This window comes from Aphelocoma coerulescens, chromosome 7 (assembly GCF_041296385.1).
Source record: "Aphelocoma coerulescens isolate FSJ_1873_10779 chromosome 7, UR_Acoe_1.0, whole genome shotgun sequence".
Classification (NCBI taxonomy): Eukaryota; Metazoa; Chordata; class Aves; order Passeriformes; family Corvidae; genus Aphelocoma; species Aphelocoma coerulescens.
The window spans coordinates 1,785,077-1,806,236 of record NC_091021.1 but is presented as its reverse complement, the minus strand read 5'-3'; the positions used below and the strand labels follow the sequence as shown (position 1 = coordinate 1,806,236).

Genomic DNA, 21,160 nt, shown 5'->3' with positions numbered 1-21,160 from the left:
GAAAACACACTGGTCTTCCAATCTCTCTAGCTCTGGTAGGTGCTTGGGAGGGAACTAATTCAAAAAGAGAAATGATCAGTCCATATCTAAACCAAAAGTTAAGTTTGCAGTCCAGATCCTACACGGTTTTGAGACCTTCAGGACAGACACTCACCCACTAGACTGGTTCTTGTTCTAGAAAACAAACAAACAAACAAACAAAGAAATAAAAGACTTTTTCTGCTGCTGATTGTCAATTTATGAACACTCTTTTCCCCAAAAAATCCCCCTTGTTTGAGTCCTGAGCTCAAATCCTAGATTTCTCCAAGTTCAACAGTTCATCAATGGAATTTCTGCTTAACTTGGTACTTTTCAGCCAAACTCACAGAAGGAGAACCCAAATTTGTCAGGAATCTCACCAGAATAAAGGTACCTGGAGCTGCCTGTACCTTCCAGGTAAAACATTTCAGTCTCCATCACCTGCCCTGCTGCAGAACCCTCCAGGGGCAGGATGTCCTCACACAGCTCTGATTTGTGAGCTGGACACACCCAAGGATGTCTTCCTTGGAGTCTTGGGGGGGTAATTCAGAGTGGGTTTCTCATTTTGTTTCATTGACATTGAAAACTCCTTCACAAGCACGGGGTCATTGCTTTCCATGGCTCCTGGGGATGGCACGTTATGGAAGGAATCCACCAAACGTCTCTGGACTTGTAAGAAAATGGCAAAAAAGCTGCTAAAATAGGGACTGTTGCCTTTCTCTTGCTCTTGTTGGAAAACAAAGCTCCTTCAAGGCCCTTCCCTTCTACTCAGCTCCAGTGTTCAGAGCTTGGCCATTGCCTCTGGCCCACTGCTCATGAGAGAATCACAGAATCATGGAATGCTCTGGGTTTGTGTGTGACCTTAAAGCTCATCCCATTCCACCCCCTGCCATGGCCAGGGACACCTTCTACCATTCCAGGTTGCTCCAAGCCCCAATGTCCAGCCTGGCCTTGGACACTTCCAGGGATTCAGCGAAGTGGCACTGATGCTGTTTAGATTGAGAAGAACAGCACTGCAGCTTTTACACCTCTGCTTTTTAATAAACAATTTAATAATCTGCAGAAGGAGACAGAAGCACTTCCTTTGCAGGTTTCTCTTTCACCACCGACGAGGAAAATAACAATTGTAATAATTATTGCCAACCAGGCTCCTGTTTGCCGAGTGTTTGAGCTTTTATCAGAGGCAGCTTTGCACACAAGAAAGGTGCAGCTGAGCCGGGGAGCATTTCATCTAAAGCACTCATTAACTTGGACAAGCGGGGTCGAGGGTGTTGTGGTTGTTTTGTTTTGATTTTTAATCATGCAGGCATCTCCCGGGCTGCCGTACAGGCACCGGTGCTTTACCGGATCAGCTCCTGGGTGACAAGGGCTGCCAAGCAGCTGCAAGGACAATGAAACACAATATTACTGCTACTACTACTGCTACCTTTCATCTCTGGAGTATATCTGAGCTTCCAAGTGAGCTTCCAAGGAATCCAAAAGGCTGAAGTCTGACCAGCAGCCACCCGAGCTGACGTTCCACTTGCCTCAGGTAGCTGTTCCTGCCAGATGCACTTCCTGGAAGCTACTGGCGAGTGGAAATTTTATTTTTTTGTTTGAATTTAACTGCAAACCAACCCAACGTGGAGGCACACGAAGGGTTCACTCCTACAGCTGTCTCCTGGAGTTTACTGGCAGCAGCGAATCAGTCTCTTTATTTATGTCTGCGTTTGAGAACGCGATGCCGCCGTAACTAATAATTTATCCATTTTCCTCATTATCTTCATGAAATATCTGCTGTCCAAAACTGAGCTAATAGAACTCCAGCTCGCTGGGAGCCGTGCTGCTCGGTGCACTTCAGCCACCAGGAAGAGCAGGAGCGAGTCTTCACTGATCCCTTCCCAAAGTCCAAGCTGGAAACCTTAAGCCAAACCTTAAGTCAAACCTGCGGTCCCCGAGCAGCTGCTGGGCCGGCAGCAGCCCAGCTGTCTAAACTTCATTGGCAGCGAATGTCATTCTTGCACACGGACTGCCTGCCTGCAGAAGCCAAAGGCACATCTTGGGCTATCACATCCCATCACGTTCCCCGACGAGATGTGAAAACCGGAATGGGAAACGTCAACAGAGTCCGGCCGCGGCGAGGAGCGGGGCATGCCCGCTGACAAGCGTGCCGCCGTGACAGAGATGGGCTTGGAGTTGCAATTAGTGGCACTGTCATTTTCGGCCGCTCCTGCCAATTAATTAAGCCTGTCAAATGGAAAAACAGCGGCATTCACATGATAATTTATATCGGGAGAGACTGGCCCGGCAAAGCCGCCGCTGCCGCCAACAAAATGCCCTCCGAGCGCTTCAGGAAAAAAAAAAACAATAATAATAAAAAAAAATACATATAAAGAAGTGGAAAGGGGAGGTGGGGGGGAAAGAAAGAAAGAAAGTTAAACTGTCCTTGTTATAATTGTTAACTCTGATCGCTCAAGTAGAAGACGGGCTGATTAAAACTCCAAACGAGCCCCCAGCTCGCTTAAATCTCAGAGTCCGGAATGATAGAATCAGAGGAGTTTATTCATACCATTAAGCCCCAGAGAACTTAATTGAAAGAAGAGCATAGCCTGGACCTTGACAAGCGGGAGGTCACAGTAATTGCTGCCGGACATATTTAACATTAAGATAATCAGGCCATTAATTACCCTTTGGATCATTAAATCAGCCAGTTGCAAAATGAAATTTCTGCCTCTATTACTCACTTGAGAGACCACAGGGGTGGCTTTTAATTTATCAGTGAGCTTGAGATACAAAGGACCAGGCTTGGGGAGGAAGGAAAAGGGGGAGAAAGGAGGGGGTTTGCTTCAGCAGAGGCAGGAATATCAATCCGCCATGCTTGGTGATCGTGGCAAATTAACTAGGTAAGATAACCTCAGCTTCTAAAGGCAGAAGCTGGGGGTATGTAAATAGATGAGGGCAGACAGGGAGATCAGAGCCTGCACACCACTTAGCAGGATAATAAAGGAAATCATCCTTGATTATCAGTGCTAATTTGGACACTGCCGGTAGCTTGTTATGCGTGTTCTGAGTAGCATTTAATTAATTCAATTGCTTGTTAATGAGGGAAGTGACATGTGGGGAGCAGATGCCACCCAACTGCAGATGGGTTCTGGTCAGCCCTTCACAATAAAAATTTTTTTTTCTTTCTTTCTTTCCTTTTTTTTTTTTTTCATTTATTTTTCAAAACCCCCTTCCCCCAGCCCTGGAATGGGAAAGGTGTCAGGCGTGGAGGAGCACTGAAAAGGCACAAAACACTGACCTCATCAGGCCAAGATCCGCTACGGAACCGGAGCTGATCATGGTGGCTAGAGAGGTACCCGTGCTCCCCCAGGCCCCATTCCTAACGCTGCTCCTTGTGCCAGCAATCCGGCACCAGCAGCACCACAACAGCAAACTGATGGCCAAAAGGAGCAAGGCATGAGGGAGACGTGGAACACAGCAGCCCCAGCAGATCCAGCATGCAAGAGCGGGATCTGAAGTACTCTGCTTCCCTGGGCTCGCCTTTTATCTGTGATGAAGGATTAATTATTTTTACAGAGAGAAGGAGGCATGGATGAATATTTTCATGGAAGGCATGGTGTAATATTTTTCATCCGAGTCACTCCCCAGTGACCAGCTCGGCGTCACGGCCGCTCTCCTCGGAACAGCACAAGCCAGGCTTTGGTGCAGGACTGTAAAACTCAGCTCACTCCAGTGGAGCTGCATCATGTTGTCCCTGACACCATTAAATTGAGTTCATTAGAGAGCAAGGATCCAACTGGGTGTTCCCTCAAAAGGTGAGAGTCAGTTCCCACTGCTGGCTCCCAGCTCGAGGCCACTCAGCCAGTGTTGGATTTTCCTGTAACCTCTGGTAGCCAGAAGGAACAGGGAGACTGCTGAGCACACAGACCTGAGCACAACTGCTGCTCACTCTCCAAGCCCCAGTAAAAGAGCTTAAAGCTGTGCCTGAGCTTCTGCAACCCACTCATCCCTCACTTCAAAACCAGTTTTAATGGAGTTGGACATTCCACGTGATCAGGAATGTTCTCAAAAGGATGCTGAAATGGTGGAGCCCTGTCTGTCTGTGGCTAATGCAGATATTTGGCATGGCTGGAGTAGCAGAACAAATATCGTGGCTGGGATGGTGCCTGGATATGACCCTGCCTTCCCTCAGCTTGGCCTGCAACCTCCAGCCAGTGGAGGTGGCACATCCATCCCAGCACTCCCAGGGAGACAGGGATAGAGACCTTGGCAGCTCAGGGAAAGTGGGTGAGGGAGCAGATAACCATCTCCTGGAGTGGGCAGAGGGATGGGGTAGCTTGTCTCCTTTGGAAAAGGCCAACACCACCTTGGGAAGTCGACGGTGGCAAACAAGTCTGCAAACCAGAAGCCACGTGGGCGTGAGGACAAAGCAAAACGTGTGAGGTGTGTGCAGAAAAAAGCTCATTGTCTGGTAGGGGATGGACAAACCAGTGCAAAAGGCAAAGAATTCCCAAGCTGGCTTCCCCACATCCCCAACATTCCTCCATGGAGCAGCTCAGCCCCACAGGGCTCCTCCAGGGCCGCAGCACTCCAAAGCAGCGTTGTGAGAGCGTGCTTAAACAGTATCAATAGCAATTAGAGGGAAAATCCTGATCCCATCCCCAGCCCCAGTTAATTGTCGCAACATTGATTTACTCTAATTTGACTTCTCACTCCAAATTAAACCCGCATTACCCAAGGAGGGACTGTAGGCAAGCTCCCCCCGGCCGCCCCCTCCCCTCCAGGACAATAAATTTAATATTGAATACACTTGGAACAAAAACCTGGCGGTTGTTGCAGGATCCATACCGAAAGATCTTTTTCCTTTTTTCCCCTCTTCTTTTTTTTCCTTCCTGCGAGTAATTAAAAGATGCTTTTCTTGACTAATGATCCCCCTGTTTAGGAATGGGAAGTCGATACTCCTTCACCAGCAGTCAGCTTCAATTTGTCACAGGCCTCCCGAAGTTTGAGCGGCGTTCTCGGGGCTGCTGGTAATTGCTGGAACCAATTACCAGCTTTCCAGAGCTGACCTAATCAGGGACCCACGGACACCACAGCTCAGGGCCAGCTGGTCCCTGTTCCCTTTCCACTCAAGTGTTTGCCTGTGCTTGGGTTTTCCGCCGCTTCCCCAACTTCTTGCGCTCACCGGAGCTGGTGTTTATTCCTCCTTCCTCCCTGAAATCACAGCAACACCCTCAGCCTTGCCTTGTGCTGCTTCCTTGGGGATCCCACCACACCTGTGCTCCCAAAACCTTCCAGCTCAGTGCCAGAGGCCGTCCTGAGTGTTGCTTTTGATTTACAGGGGCACGGAATGACCTGGAGATCTGCCTGAAGCGTCCCAGGATGGTTTGGGTTGGAAGGGGCCTTAAAGCCCATCCTCATTCCACCCCATGCCATGGGACACCTTCCAGTAGACCAGGCTGCTTGACATGACCTGGAATGTGTTAATAAGAGAGGATATACCTGGGCAATATATCCCTGATCAATGCAGGAAGGACAATGCCCTTTGCTAAAAAGCTGCCAGGCTTTGAATTTTACACACCCTCCGATCTTAGAACCTTTATGGCCTTCCAGATAAGTGTCCAGGTTTATGTTTCCCCATGATTTGCTTGGATGAGGAGTTTGAAGTGCATTGGAGCGGACTAGAAATGGACAGAAGTATTTAATGTGGTTTAATCACAGAACATCCTGAGCTGGAAGGGATCCCACAGGGATCACAGAGTCCAGCTCCTGGCCCTGCACAGACCCCCCACCACTCCCAGCCTGGGCATCCCTGAGAGCCTTGTTCAAATGTTCCTTGGGCTCTGGCAGCCTCGGGGCCGTGCCCATTCCCTGGGGAGCCTGGGCAGTGCCCAGCACCCTCTGGGGGCAGAGCCTTTCCCTGAGATCCAACCTAACCCTGCCCTGGCACAGCTCCAGCCGCTCCCTGGGTCCTGCTCCTGGCCACAGAGAGCAGAGATGGGAGTTGTCCCTCAGGAGGTAGCTGCAGGACATGATAAGGTCTTGAATTTGGTAATAACTTGTTTTTGAGTGTGCAAAATTACTGAATGGAAGCTGTACTCACAGCCTGGCACAGCTCTGTTCTCAGAAATACTGGTGACATTTTCCTGGGTAAGACTCCTTAATTATGCCACGACCTAGAGCAGCCTTTTGGCAATTCCTCATGCAAAACAGCATCTCCATGGATCCCTCCACCCTTCCCTCTACTCCACAGAAACACACGGGATGCCACTGCAACCACACAGTGATCAGTGCCAACCTCTCCCAAGGTGAAGGGACTGCTTTGAAAGCCCCATCAAGACTTTCAGGTTCCTTTTAGCCCAGCCTGTGAACACTCCTTGAGCCTCCCAGCCCAACAATTCAGTATTAGTGGAGCAGCTCATACCTGGGTTTTTTTGTGTCCCTAGAAATCTCTGGGCCTCCACTGATGGCTTCATCTCCAGTAGAGAGACACAACATGAAGAGGCGAAACCCACCTGATCCCCTCTAAAAGCGTCTATTACGGTCCCATCACAGAATCAGATTCCCAGAATTGTTTGGGTTGGAAGAGACCTTAAAGCCCATCCAGTTCCACCACAAGCAGGGACACCTTCCACTGTCCCAGGCTGCTCCAAGCCCCATCCAACCTGGCCTGGAACACTGCCAGGGATCCAGGGGCAGCCACAGCTGCTCTGGGCACCCTGTGCCAGGGCCTCACCTCCCTCCCAGGGAAGGATTCCTTCCCAATATCCCATCTATCCCTGCCCTCTGGCAGTGGGAAGCCATTCCCCTTGTCCTGGCACTCCATGCCCTTGTCCAAAGCTCCTCTCCAGCTCTCTGGGAGTTGCCTCTTCCCCCTTCAGTCCCTCAACAACAACAAAAGGGAGGTTTGTTTAACCCTCCTTTCAGGTCCAGTTTAGTTTCATCCAATAGAATTCCTCATGCAAAACTCCAAACAGCAGTGAGAACGTGGAAAGCAGAGCCTCTACCTGAAGAACTTGAATCTATTTTCTCACCACATCTTGGACAGAAGGATTGTGATGCTGGCAGATACCAAAGTGAAGCACAAAAGGAGGCACACACTTTGGAAAAGCAGAACTTTCTGGTATTTATGTGAAAAATCACATTTCAGTCCCTGCTGCAAACAGCAGAGGAATGGGAGCAGCAAAGCAAGATTGCAATTGCTTTGTGGGAAAATTTTCACATCATCCTAATTCTACTTTTTCTAGCACCTCTTCGATCAGGTAAGCGTGAACCTGGACACAGAGCTAGAAAATCCTATTTATAAAATGAATCCTTTTGTCCAAAAATGTTGCAGCGCAGGAAAGAAAAGTGCAGTGGTATCAGTGACAATCAGAATCAGCTGAAGATAACCATGAAGATGCATTGAAACAGAGGGGAAGAATTAAAATAAGCCCTGAGCATGAAATACTAAGAGAACAAAGTTGATTTTCTAGAAGTAAAAATTCAATCCCAAATGAATGATTTAATTGAAATGGATGGTGCTCTTTTCATCACAGTCATGTGGATTTTAGATTTTTCATGGTGTTTATTATCTGACTACTAGAATAATGTGATTTTTCTTTTTTAAAATAGAATTCCATTTGAGTACAAGCCTTTTCCTCTCAGGTGTTTAGGACTGAGGTATTGCTCCATCTCACCTCAGCAGTAAGCAGCAACATAGATTTGTGAGGTGCAAGAACAGAAAATCTCTGGATTAAAGCAATACTGATGACAGAGAGCTCATTTCAATCTGCCTGATGAAATCATCGTGCTGCCTGTCTAATAATACAAACACACAGAGCAGACATCCCATTTCTGCCTGAAGAAAACCTTTCTTTGGGTCTCCCTGAGCACTTTTAAATGCACAGCCATTCATCTAAGTAGCCTGATTAATGTCGTGGCTTCATTCTCGAAGATGAACCAAAGGTGGCACCACAAATTCATTTTTCAGGGCTAACGAAATAATGCAAGGAGAAACAGTTGACTTTATTACACACAACAGCACAAACCCACCCCTCCACTGCAGGAGGTGGCCCAGGTGTAGTGATCTTTCCACCTGATCCCTAACTGGAAAAAGTATTCTCAAAACGTCTGTCTTTGACACGGATCAGATTAATTAAGCATAAAAAACCCCCTTAGTTTTAGGTAGGACAGCACATCACAGGAAGATTTTCACTGTGTGGAGCTATGAGAGGCAGGCAGAATGCTGTTCTCAAAGGAAACACCCCCCCCCCCCCCAGCAGCTCATGGTTTCACATAAATCACACACACAAAAAGTAATCAAGCCCACGGCGAGCGGGACTTTGAACATCCCCGAGCAGAACCAAAGACCTGACAGCCAGGTACCAATTCCCAAGCGAGCCTGAACCTCTGAAGGAACATTATTAATGACAAACTGTTAGTCCAAGAGGCAGGAACTTTGTGGCCCACCGAGACAAAGGAGCACATGACAGGATAATTTAGATGGAGGAAGAAGCAGGCGGGAGGTTTCCATCTCCCACTGAACAGAAAAACTGCAGAGCTGCTGAGGAAACCTTCACAAGAGCCAGAAAGTAACGAGGTCACTCAACTTTTGCCCCCCCCCACTTTGACACATGTTCTTCCTGGGCATGCAGAGAGGATATAAATAATGATTTTCCCACAAGGCACGGCGAGAGGGAGGAGTTAAAAGCGGCACTGTCACAGACAGAGTGAGCAGACGCACCTGGTGGAGTCTGAGGAAGGCTTCACGTGGCCTTGGCTGTTCTCCTCCCACACACTGTTGGCCAGCTCGTTGCCAATGGCTGACATCACCTTGATGAGCTCTATGGGCCAATCGTCCAGGTCCAGCGAGCGCACCCGGGACAGGTGCGTGCCGAGGTTGCGGTGGATCCCTGAGCATTCGATGCAGATGAGGGCTCCCAGGTTCAGGCTGGCCCAGTCGGGGTCTGCAGGACAAGGGACACAGCAATTAGGACAAGGCAACACCCAAGGGAACTTTCCTGCTGGTGGTTGTGCTTGAAGGTTTTGGCTCTGGGGGTGTCTTGTCCTAAAGCGCAGCTGGGAGGTCTCCCAGGGTCAATGGAGATATCCTCAGGGGTAAAAAAAAATCAAAGGTGGTGTCTCAGAAGGTGTATCACCCCACCTCCAGCCAAAAAACCCCTATGAATCAGAGGGGAAAGGAGAAACCAAGGAAATGTAACCACAGTGATGGGTAAAGGATGATGCAGTGGAGAAGGCCCCTCCTTGGGAATCCAGAGCTGCTCGCAGCCGCTTGAAAGGGAGAAAAAAATACAGAGACCAGAAACAATGATCTCCTGCTAACTACATCTACTCCCTCAACAGCCACCTTACACCACCAGCTACGTGTGGCTCTTACATCTGACTCTTCTTCCATCTCCAGAATCAGAGGGATAAACACCAAGATGGAACTGTCCCACCTGGAACAGCCTCAGTTCCAGGGCACGAGCCAGGAGGATTCCACCCACCCAAAACAACCCCACAAAGGGTAAGAACTGGGGCAAACCTGACACAAGATGAGGAATTCCATTTCCCAGCGTGGTTCAGAACTCTTTTGCCACGCTCCTGTGTAATTTAAATCTCGATTTGTATGGACTGCCCTCTCTCCAACAAACATTCACCTTAACAAATGCAACTGAAGACACATGAGAGGAATTGTTGTTGGTTTTTTTCTCCCCCCCTGCTGTCAGATCTTTTCTTCATGCCTTAGTCTGTGCATCCCAAAGAACTACCCCAAATGCCAAGCAGGAAAACGGGGATTAATTAGGAGGGCAGGCAATTCTTACTCCTGTCTAAATAAAATTTGGAGTTGACAGAAAATGAATTTCCAGTGTTTCCTTCTGTTGTGGAAAATTTCATCCAAAGACTTGTCTTGTAACCCACATCTGAAAAGCTGTGGGAAAAAAAATATGTGGAAAAAATATGTGGAAACAAAACATTTCCTAGTTCTTTGCCATGCCACGTTTGGACAAAAAATAGGAGAGGAAAGCTGACAATATTAATGGTGAAGCCCCACGTTTCACTGAAGGCACTGACTGACATTTTTCAGTCAATCCTTAGAAATCTAAAAATGTCCCCCAGAACAAAAATCCCCCATCTTATTCCACTTGAGCAGAAAACCACAGCTGTTGTTTAGAAGTTCCTGTCCGTACATATTCTTATATCACACCCAGTGTAACACCTACATTATACATATACAGCATTTCAGACCTCCAAAAAAACAAGGTGAGACAAAACTCCTGCCATGCTTTCCAAGCTTTTGGTACAACAACTACAACAAACTCCTTTAATTCCACAATTCTTCAGATTATTATTATTATTATTATTATTATTATTATTATTATTATTATTATTATTATTATTATTATTATACAACCTCCACTGTTGTTTTGCCAGTGGTGTATCTGAAACACAGCAAAACAGCAATTTGTTGGTATAAACTTGAAACACAGCAAGTAATAATTTGAAATTTGCAAACTGTGACTCGGAATGAAACCCCTGACCTGCAAAGGCCAGGGTTATCCTCACAAAAATCCAAAGTGCAATGAGTTCTAAGAGGCATGAACTCACAATGAAGCAAGAGAATGAAATACCAACTTACATTATTCCAATTATTCTGACAGAACTGGTGTTAAAGACATGACCTCCCTCCCAAACACCTCTCTACTTGAAGTCTACATGTAGTGCATCTGGCACTGAATAAATTCTTTAAACATTCACCCTCTTCAGAGCATCACAGAATTGTTTGGGTTGGAAGGGTCCTTCCAGTTGCCAGCACTGAAAGAGTCCCCCAAAACAACAACCAGGAAGTTCCATGGAATTTTACCAGGATATTATTGTCAATCTCAACAATCTGACAGCACGCAGCTGAGTGGGAAGGTGGCAAACGAGGGAAGGCAAGGGCTGAACTCGTTATAGAAATGAAAATTATTATCACCAATTCGTACCACACGTGGTTAGAAAGCTGTAACTATTCAAGGTTGGGTTTTGTTTTCCTTTTAAGGAGATAATACAAACCCAGCCCCCTTTTCCTGCTGATGGTGAGAGCAATTCTGAACTGCAGGACGCTCACAAGGCACGTGGCAGGCATGGATATCAAGGTTTGATGGTAAAAGGAAGAAAAAGCCCACTCAGTGCAGCTAAAGGTGCTTTACTTAAAACTGGTCAAACAAAAAATGAGCTTTTTAGCACCACTGAATCTATCCAGATCACACTTTTCAGCTGTCCATATTCTCAAAAATGCCTGGCTCACTCCTTCCCTGAAAACCTCTTCCCCACTCTGACTTGCACCTCAATCAGCTTCACCATTTGGAGATGAGAACTCTCCTCGGAGAATAACCCCTCCCCACTGTCTCCTTCATCCCTTTGGATCTGAGGAGGCTGATGAAAGGCTAAACCCTCCTGAGGTCAGCAGGTGTAAGATATCCCTGGGCTGAGCAGAGGGAACTGCTGGAAGGAGGAGCAGAAGAGCCAGGGAAAGAAGAGGCAGGGGTGAAGGCATCTCAAGCTGCAGCAGAAGAGAGAGAAAAGTTTGCAACTTTCTTATTCTTTGAGAGGGTTTTTACTCTATTCTGCATGAAAAATTGAATTTGTGATGGGTAGGACAAGATTGCCCAAATTATTACCTCAGTGTTTGGTTCTCAAATACAAAATACACCAGGGTTAAGTGATCAGACTCCTGGATTAGAAAACTCATGATGAGAATCCATGTTTTAAAACCCTCCCTCTGTTTTCTTCTGCAACAGCAAAGACCTGCTTTTCCATGGTCTCTGGATATCTTGGAAGAGGTGACTCATATTTATCCTCTGGTAGAGCCAAAATCCGGGAATTCAGCTGGGTTTGCCTATGCAATTGGATCACCTTGGGTGGCCTCTCCAGACAAAATCAGCCCCGGGACTCCGCTGCTTTGGGAAAAGGCAACTCGAGTTTCCTTCTGAAACACAAAATCAGATCTTGGGCACAAACTCCAGCTCCTAAGGAGCACTTTGCCTCATCTCTTGCTCTGGGATGGGAATGTTAAAAGGAGAATACTGAACAACTTCAGTTGGAAGCTGCCAAAAGGCCGGGATGCTGGCAGCCCACAGCTGCTGGGTTAACATCCAACAAGGCAGAATTCCCCCGTGAAACAAAGTGCTGCTCCAAGTGCTCAAAAGGCAAAGAGCTCCAGAAAGAGGAAGAACGAGACTTCTGAAGTGGAAGATCGATGGCTCTTGAACAGAGCTGAGGGATGGCAACATCTCGTACTCCTGTGCTCCCAAACATCTGCCTCTCTGGAGATGCAAACGACGTGAGAGCTCTACGGGGTGCTGGGGTTTGTGATGTTAAGTGCTCTGGGGGTAAGGACCTGCCCAGGCAAGGCAGGAAGGGAGGCAAGGGAATAAAGCAAAGCCCTGCAGAAAAAGCAGCAGGCTGAGGTTCACCTCGTGTGTGTGTGTTTACATTTTAAGATCCATTGCTTTGGAAATATCTCAGGTTTTTCCAAAGGAATGACAGTGGCCTTAAAATCACAAAGGTCAAACAGCGAGAGGAGTCAAAGAGGGCATAAATCATCTCTGGAGAACACAAACAAGTCCAGCTGAGATTCCAAAATCATCCCCCTGCAAAAGCTACACGACAGAGTGTTGCCAAAGTGGGCTGTCCCACTCTGCCCTCTCCCAGCAACATGCTCCTGGCACATCCCTGCTGCTGGCACCACACACAAGGGGCCAGCTTGACCCATGAACAATCTGGCTGAAAACCAGATTGGTTGGGGGGGGGTGGAAAAAACCCAAAAAAGAAAAAAAAACCGCCCAAAAAAGTGCTGCTTTCTTGCACAACCATTTTCCTGATTAAACACCTCGCCTGGCTGCATAAATCCTGGGATATGTGCATGGCTGGGGAGAGAAACACAAGCCTTGGGGATAGTGTGGAGTCTGGGTAGAGCTGAGGTGGATCAGAGGGACGCTGGGTGTGGAAGTTGTCTGCACTGAAGGGATTGCACCTTATAGATATAGAATATAACCTCCCATAAATACATATATATTTATGAAAGTATAATATGTATTTGTGTATTTTATAAATTTATATATATCTAGTTAGCAAGGCTGGGAAAATGCCACCCACAGCTGCACACAGAGCAGAGCAGGACTTGGCACCACTCCCACCATGGGCTGCTCAGAGGCAGCAGTGAGCACTTCAAATGAGCTGAATATCCATGCAGGTCACTCCCAGAGCCCCTCCTCCTCACACACAGCACACCACCCCATCTGCCTTTCTCCTGAGCCACATCAAAGCTCTGGGGGAAATCTCAATGACTGCCAGGTCACTATGAAAACACACTAACAAATAAGACTCGCTTTGGGCTCCAGGTGCTAAAATACCACCCAAACCAACCTCTTCCCGTGTTTAGCATGTGCTGAATCACATGGAGAGGAACACAGAGACCAAACTGAGGGTGCAAAAGCACCTGCACTTGTGTACAGATGTTCTTTTTACCCTGGGGTGTCAGAATGGCTTAGACCAGGAGTCAAAATCCTAAGTGGCCAATCTTCAAAAGTAAAAATCACACCTGAAGAAAACGAAGTGAATATTTTTTTCCATTTTAAGCATGTGCAAAAATCGCAAGGAAAGTTCTGACTTCCAAATATCAAAGAAATAAAAATGCACAAGTTCTCGGTCCTTCAGCTCCTCCAACTAATTGCTTTAGAGCAAGAGAACTTCCTTTTTGTGGCTTTGTTGCAAACCCCTGGAACTAAAGAGCGCCAGAATAATGGCCTCAGTCGGGGTTAGTGAGGTGAAGCACAGCTCAAAGTATTCCCGAGAACACTCTTCTGAACACTAAGTATATGTTTTAAAAAATATAAAAAATAAAAAAATAAAAAAAAAGGGAAAGAAACACAAAGGGGAAGGAAAAAAAAAAAAATCCAAAATCAGTTTTCTAGCATCCAGATATAATGAGCAATGACTTTGGTTTCTTTTGCCAAGCAAGCCTAAAAAACCCAAAGGAAAAACCAGCAATGAAGCTCTACTTCTTTGAAAACATTACCATGGCACGTGTGCCCTCACCTCGCAAAACAGGCGGGAAATGGAAGGAACTGATGTCAAACAGCAAACTTCTTTCCTTCAGCACAGAAATGCTGACATTCAACGTGAAACAACGAGGGGAAAAAATGAGGATGCACTTGATGTGGCAGATACTGAGCATAAATTAAGATTTGGTTAAGCAAACTCCTTAATGGAGCAGAAATGTGCCAGCAACAGAGGATGTAACACCAGGGAGGCCAGAGCTGGGTGTTCCCCCAAGCCCTGGCCAAGGAGAAGAGGTCAGAGCCGAAGTCAGGTGGCTGTACTTACTCTGAGCCTCACAGTCCACGCAGTGGGAATTGCCTCTGATGTTCCTGATGGACTGCAGGGCCATGGCCTCGTTCTGACTCGTCAGGCGGGACTGGGGGATTTAAAGACACGAATGAGCCACGAGGAAGAACCCAAAAAACCTAAATGACACAACTGTCAGCTGAATGAACAGCAAAGCCCAAAGCTCAGACCAAGGTCAAACAAATACGGTCAAGGAACCTCAAGTCTTGATTTGCCTCTCAAGGAAGACCCTCCCCAAGACTTGTGGGGTCTCCAGCCCGGATTCTAACAGAGGGGAATCAAGCTTGAGGATGAACCCTGCTCTCCCCAAGAGCAGCAGCCACACTGCAGGTTTGCTTCTTGAGATAAATGAAATAAGAATATCATTTTGCAAGATCAATTTCTTTTATCGACGTGTCTGCTTGTGCTAATGAAGACTAAGGGACGCTTTGCAAAAGTGGCTGGAACCTTTTTATCATGCAAAGGTCAGGTTTCACCCGGTGGCTCCCATTTAAATGCTCTCCATGGTGACCTGCCCATGACCTCTGCTCGGGGAGACTCTCCTGATGCACCAGCACTTCAGCTCTACCCTAAACTGCCTTGAGGGCTCCCTGAAGAGCAAACTGTTGCCTGCACCAAGGGATGGAGAAGGGATTTAAGCAGGACTTGTGGATATCCACGTGGAGACACAACTTCCATGGGACACCTGTCCAACCAGCTGCCCTTTGCTGTTCCAGCCAGTTCTTCTAACATGCTTTGGGAACCTGGAGTGAAAAACCTCCCTAAGCCCTTGCCCAGCCACTCTGGAAGAGTCAGAGGGAGCGAAATGATGCCTTAGGTTTTAACTTTTCCATTTTTCACATCCTGTACTGCCTGGTGTGTAACTCTGAAGTTCCTTGTAGCCTGTTCACTTCTGCTCTCTCATGCCAGGCAGACGTAACAAAGCCTCTCCAGGCCTGCTCTCCAAGGACACCCAGACTATCCTAGGCCCAAAGTATAAACCAAAAAGCCTCTAAAGGGGGGGGCAAGCTTGGGGAAATGACATCATTAACTGAAGCTTTAATTGGAGAATTAACCCTGATATGCAAATGAACCAAACCTATAAAAGTGTGAAGAACTCGTGACCTGTTGTCCATCTTGGGGTCCCTCTTGGCAGTAGCCTCTGGCCCCCAGGGGGTACCTTTGAAGGCCTTTCAAATAAATACCTCTTTTATTCCCTTACTCCTGTCTAGTCTCTGTGTCTAGGAGGCCTCTTAAGGCATCACTTTATCCCTCTGCATTGATATTTTTATGTAGGTGCTCATGCACAAACTTCCCCTTCTGTGCTCTGATAACACACACCCATCAGGATGTGTGAACCCATGCAGAGCAAGAAACATGTAAACTGGGATTTTCCTCCACCTCAGGAATATATCCTGGAAATAAACCCATTTTTTAACACCAAATGGGAAGTAAATTGCAGTATGATGATGGTAATTAGTGGTGTTTGATCTACCCTGGCACCTCACGGCAACGAAAGCGGGCATTCATTTAAAACTAGAAGTCTCTTCCTTGCCATATAAAATCATGAAAGACAACTGTTAGATGGGTAATATTATGGGATCTACAGTTCTGGACAACTAGTGGCCATTCTTCTCCCTCAATCACCACAGAACACCTTGCTCTCTCCTGTGAAGTGCTGCACTCAAGACGCAGAAGTTCTCCCAAAAACGAGCATTGGCTGAAGGCATCTCAGACTTTAAACACTTATTTTGATAGGAAGGGCGAGCAAATTCCTTCTGTCATCAAAGGAAAGCACTCCAAGGGGGGGAAAGCTGCTCCTCCTAGGCCGTGTTCTCCCCTCAGAAAGCTCCAAGCCTGCTCAGCTGTGGGGGTAACACACACACCCCCCCACACCTCGAGGAGTACGGGCTTGAAATTCAGAATTTGCTGTCATCTTAACGATGAGCTAACCCATGGCTAATTGTCAGTATTGCCCTGTGCACCATACCTTGTTCTTGCTGCTCTCACAGGACTGTAAACTGGCCAGGATCTGGCTCTCTATGGCTTGGACCCAGGCGTCCCTCTCTTCGTAGGTGGTTGCTTCGAAGTGCCAAGTCTGGCCCGTGAGAGAGACGATGATAAACTCGAAGTTTTCTTCTTGTTCTGGAAAAAAAAAAACAAAGAGAAATTGGAAGAAAAGATTAAGGATAGTGAAAAGTAGCTGAAACAACCTTGGTTGATGAGAACTTCTGCTACATGACGGGTTTAAGCTGAAGGAGGGTAGATTTAGATGGAATATTAGGGAAAAATTCTTCCCTGTGAGGGTGGGGAGGCCCTGGCACAGGGTGCCCAGAGCAGCTGTGGCTGCCCCTGGATCCCTGGGAGTGTCCAAGGCCAGGTTGGATGGGGTTTGGAGCAACCTGGGACAGTGGAAGCTGTCCCTGCCCATGGCAGGGGGTGGAATTGGATAATCTTGAAGGTCCCTTCCAACCCAAACAATTCTGGGATTGTGCAAATCCTGTAAATGCAGGTCTGAACATGAGGTTTGAGGCTGGATCCTGCCCTGCACAGTGCAGCAGGAAACAACCAGGATCCACTGCTTTTTCTCTCTAAATGCTATCCAGACAAAGCACTGGTTTGGGTAAATGCTCAGTCCCTGTGTTTGTGAGTTTGGAATCGAGTCTGTACCTTAATCAAACATAAAATGGCCAGCAAGCATCATTTAGATTTAAACCTGAGCAGCTAAAAGCTACATAATGTAAAAATCAAAGGGTGCCACAAAATAAAAGATGAATGGACCATAAAGAGCTGACAATACAGAAAGTGTAACAATTTACCCTCTTCTTTCAAGCAGTTTTTACAAGCACAGATATATTAAAGCAGATGTGTACATTTTCTCCTCTGCAGCATGAATACTGGGATGATAATAATAATAATAATAATAATAATAATAATAATAATAATTACTGGGCTATAATACAGGATTAAAATCAGTTTAACCTATTCAACATCCACGTCCGACATGGGAGATGAGAAAATGATCTGAGAAGCCAGGAGAGAGGGTCAGTGAAATATCCTGAGGGCTACTGGAGGATAAGGACAAGTATTCAGGCCAGAGGAGCAGCACATGGAAATACCAGCAGAACTGAAATAAATGGACACACAGCCCACCTACACATGGGACACCAATGCCAAATTAAAAAAATCAAGGAAGCTGAAACAGAGAAAGTGCAATTGGGAAGGGATGGCACGGAGCATGAAAGAAAAAGAATAATAGAGCACAAAATTCTGGTGAACATCAGCCATAATGAGCTTCAGAAAGAGCATTTTGTCCCATAATGACTTATTATATATTCAGAGCCATGACACTGCTGTGTTCCCTCATCATCCATAAACATGCAGAGAGCAGGGACAAATCCAGCACCGGATTTAAAGACAGCACTGCTGCCCACTGGCAGTTGTGCTCCCAAGCTGTGGAACAAGGGGTTTTCTTGGAGAAGCTCCATGTCAGCAAGGCCAGTGCTGTAAGGATGCCTCAAAAATATCAGGAGGTGACTTGGCACCTTGAGGTGGGGATAAACACGGAGCTGAAGGTTATTTTCAGGTGCAGGAAGGCAGCTGAGGCAGCAGTTTTACTGAAAAACAGTGCATGGGCTAAGTGGGAGAAGAAATCATGGAATATCCAGAGGTGGAAGGGGGCCCACAGGAATCATGGAGTCCAACCACTGGCCCTCCACCAGTCCCACCCTGTACATCCCTGGCAGCACTGTTCAAAGGCTCCTGGAGCTGTGGCAGCCTTAGGAATGTGATCATTCCCTGGGGAGCCTGGGCAGTGCCCAGCAGCCTCTGGGGGAAGAACCTTTCCCTGATACCCAACCCAAACTCCCCTGACACAGCTCCATGGCATTCCCTCGGGTCAAAGATGAACGATGCAACAGCACAGCTACAACTGTTCCATTTTAGCAACACCGTGTTCCAAACAAACAGGTAGAGGCATTACCCAAAATGCCATGAATAAATCATGGAAAAAGCCTCGTTTATCAAGCAGAGCTTTCAGGGGTTTATGAGGAAAATCTAAGAGGAACTACTCCACAATAAATGAAGTTACATTCAGCCCTGTGCACTGTAGGACAACACTGGTAAGGTCTCTGCAGCACCACTGAACCCTCTGATCTCCTCTTTAATAATGCTGATCACACACACATGGAGCTGGTTTGCCCAGGAGAAATGAGTCCAGGAGAGCTACAGCACGTTTTCAGGCTGGGCTGGAAGGACATTTTGAGGTCCAAAGAAGAAAACCGAGCTGGGGAAGGGTCTGGAGCCCCAGGAGAGGCTGAGGGAGCTGGGAAAGAGGCTCAGCCTGGAGCAAAGGAGGCTCAGGGGGGACCTTGTGGCTCTGCACAAGTCCCTGACAGGAGGGGGCAGCCGGGGGGGAAATCGGGCTCTGCTGCCAGGGAACAGGGACAGGAGGAGAGGGAACGGCCTCAGGCTGGGCCAGGGGAGGGGCAGGGTGGACATCAGTGGGAATTTCTGCATGGAAAGGGTGGTCAGGCATTGGAAGGGGCTGCCCAGGGAGTGGTGGAGTGCCCATCCCTGGAGGGAATTCAAAGCCATGTGGATGTGGCACTTGAGGACGTGGGTTAGTGGGGAACGTGGCAGCGCTGGATTAACTGCTGGACTCGATGATCTTGGAGGTCTTTTCCAACTTTAATAATTCCATGATTCTATATCCACTGAAGCTTCAGATGTAGTCCCCAAAAAGCTGTGCTGGTTGAAGACATCATCTTCCCTAATTTTTTCTGCTTAAACACACCAAGACTTTTTTTGCCCCAAGCTCAGCTGTGAAACAAAGCAGCAGTGCCTGCTCCATGTCACCCCCCAGGGCAATTCCTTCAGAAGACAAGGAACAAACCCATTCCTGTACGTCCTTAAGCACAGCAAAAACGGGAACAGGAAAATCCAGGCAGGAGGATGAAATTGTTCACTTTCACTCTTCAGTCAAATTATAGGTTGTGCTATTTAAATCCCTGTGAGCCCAATCACAAAATTTTATTAAACAGTTTTCCATGTTTAACAGTTATTCATGGAAAGGTCCACTATAATAGTATTTTAGCACCATCAACCTGTCGAAATCAACCTGCCCAATTACTCCAAACTACATTAATAACACCGGATATTACACTAATTGTGTCCAGTTTCTATGCAGACGAGGTCCCATGGGGCTAATTTTGCATCCTCAGGGGCAAGCAACTCAGCCATCAGCCTGATTTCACCAGGAATCCCTCCTCATTACACAAGTCCAGGCTGTCAAACTTTTTTTTTTTTAAGAAAAAAAGGTTAATGGGCCAATCAGTCATCAATTATTTCCTGGAGAGGCAGCAGAGGAAGGGTTAAAGTGTGAAGAACCAGCTGCCAGCGACTTCCATTTGGAAGTTATTATCAACAGGAGATGTCTAAAAATGTTGTTGTTTGTTTTGCCTTTTTTCTTTTATTTTTTTTTTTTTTTTTAAGAGGGAAGGGGTGGCTGGGATGGGAAATGAGCCCAAACTGTGAGATTGTGATGATATGGAAGGCAAAGCACAAGAGACTTTTTCTTTTAGTGGAAGCAGGCATGGAATCAGTGAATTTTAGGGTGCCCAGGGAAGCTGTGGCTGCCCCTGGATCCCTGGCAGTGTCCAAGGCCAGGCTGGACATTGGGGCTGGAGCAGCCTGGGACAGTGGAAGGTGTCCCTGAGGAGCAATGGGTTGGGGAAGAAAAAACAAACATTCAGGCATGGCCTCACTGCCTTCCCCTACCCAACGTGTTTGTGATGTGGGACTGAGATCTGCTTTAGAAAACCAGCCTGAAAATTACCACAGGATACAATTAGGCCATAACTTGTTCCAGAGAACTCAGTTCAGTCCACTGAAATGTAGGGAAAACACATGTCCAGAAGCAGTCACACCCCTTGGTATCCCTCAGAGTGGTTTGAAATAATGTGCACAAATCAGCTCGGTCCCAATTTCCACTCCTCACCTATTTTACTCCCAATATTAAGAACTGCATAAATAACCAGGGACACTTTGCACCAGTGATGGGCACAGTTCAAAGTCATAAAATCCTAAAAGATCAGGTTGGAAGGGACCTCAAGGATCACCTGGTCCAACTTTTCAGCACGGAAAGTCAGTGGGAGGCAAGGGCTCCTTCTTGCCATGCAGAAATCCCACCCATCCTAAAAGATGGCTTTTAAACAAATATAAATATTAAGGCATTTCTCACAGGCATTCATGAATATTTTACCAGAACCAGGAATAAGACTGGATCTTCTGGCTCCCAAGCCAAGCAGGCTGTGCATCTGTATTTGTCTGATAGCAGAGGATGCTGGTGCTGCTGCTAATTAACAGTAACTCATCATGCACACCTGGTGGGTGGTGCCACTCACACAGGAAACACTTCCCAGAAATAAGGAGTCAAGTGCAGCACCAAAAACACCCTCGAGGGCGCGTTTCAAACGCTCCTGAAGCACCTTCAAGAGCTGAGGTTACAGCCTGAATCCCAGCCAAGCCTGCCTCAAGTAACACCGAGACCTATTTAAGCTCCTTTTTCATTGCCTCCTCCTCCCTCTCCTGAAAATCTCTTCTGCTCAAGCACCATAACCCTTCATCCTTTCCAAAGGAGGAGAAGGGAGAGCTGCTGGGGTGCCCTGGGAAGCGACAGGAGATGTTGACAACACACAATTTGTTTACAACGTGTTATTTACGTCCCACACAACGTTAGGTCTCGTCACCTTTCGCTGCTCGGTGTGAACCACCCCCGTCACTCGGCAGATGAGGATGTTTATTAGCA

The 21,160-nt window shown here is 47.1% G+C and overlaps 1 protein-coding gene across 10 annotated transcripts in view; it reads right to left on the bottom strand.

Annotated features, from left to right (window-relative positions):
• The window catches only part of AGAP1 (ArfGAP with GTPase domain, ankyrin repeat and PH domain 1), a 309,586-nt gene that overhangs the window by 24,915 nt on the left and 263,511 nt on the right, over nt 1-21,160 (bottom strand). For all 10 annotated transcript variants that reach the window (XM_069021702.1, XM_069021703.1, XM_069021705.1 and 7 more), the window contains 3 exons: nt 16,343-16,497; nt 14,353-14,443; nt 8,726-8,948 (listed from right to left, as the gene is read on the bottom strand). In XM_069021702.1, the coding sequence (XP_068877803.1) occupies nt 8,726-8,948; nt 14,353-14,443; nt 16,343-16,497 (469 nt within the window). The remainder of the gene's footprint in view (nt 1-8,725; nt 8,949-14,352; nt 14,444-16,342; nt 16,498-21,160) is intronic.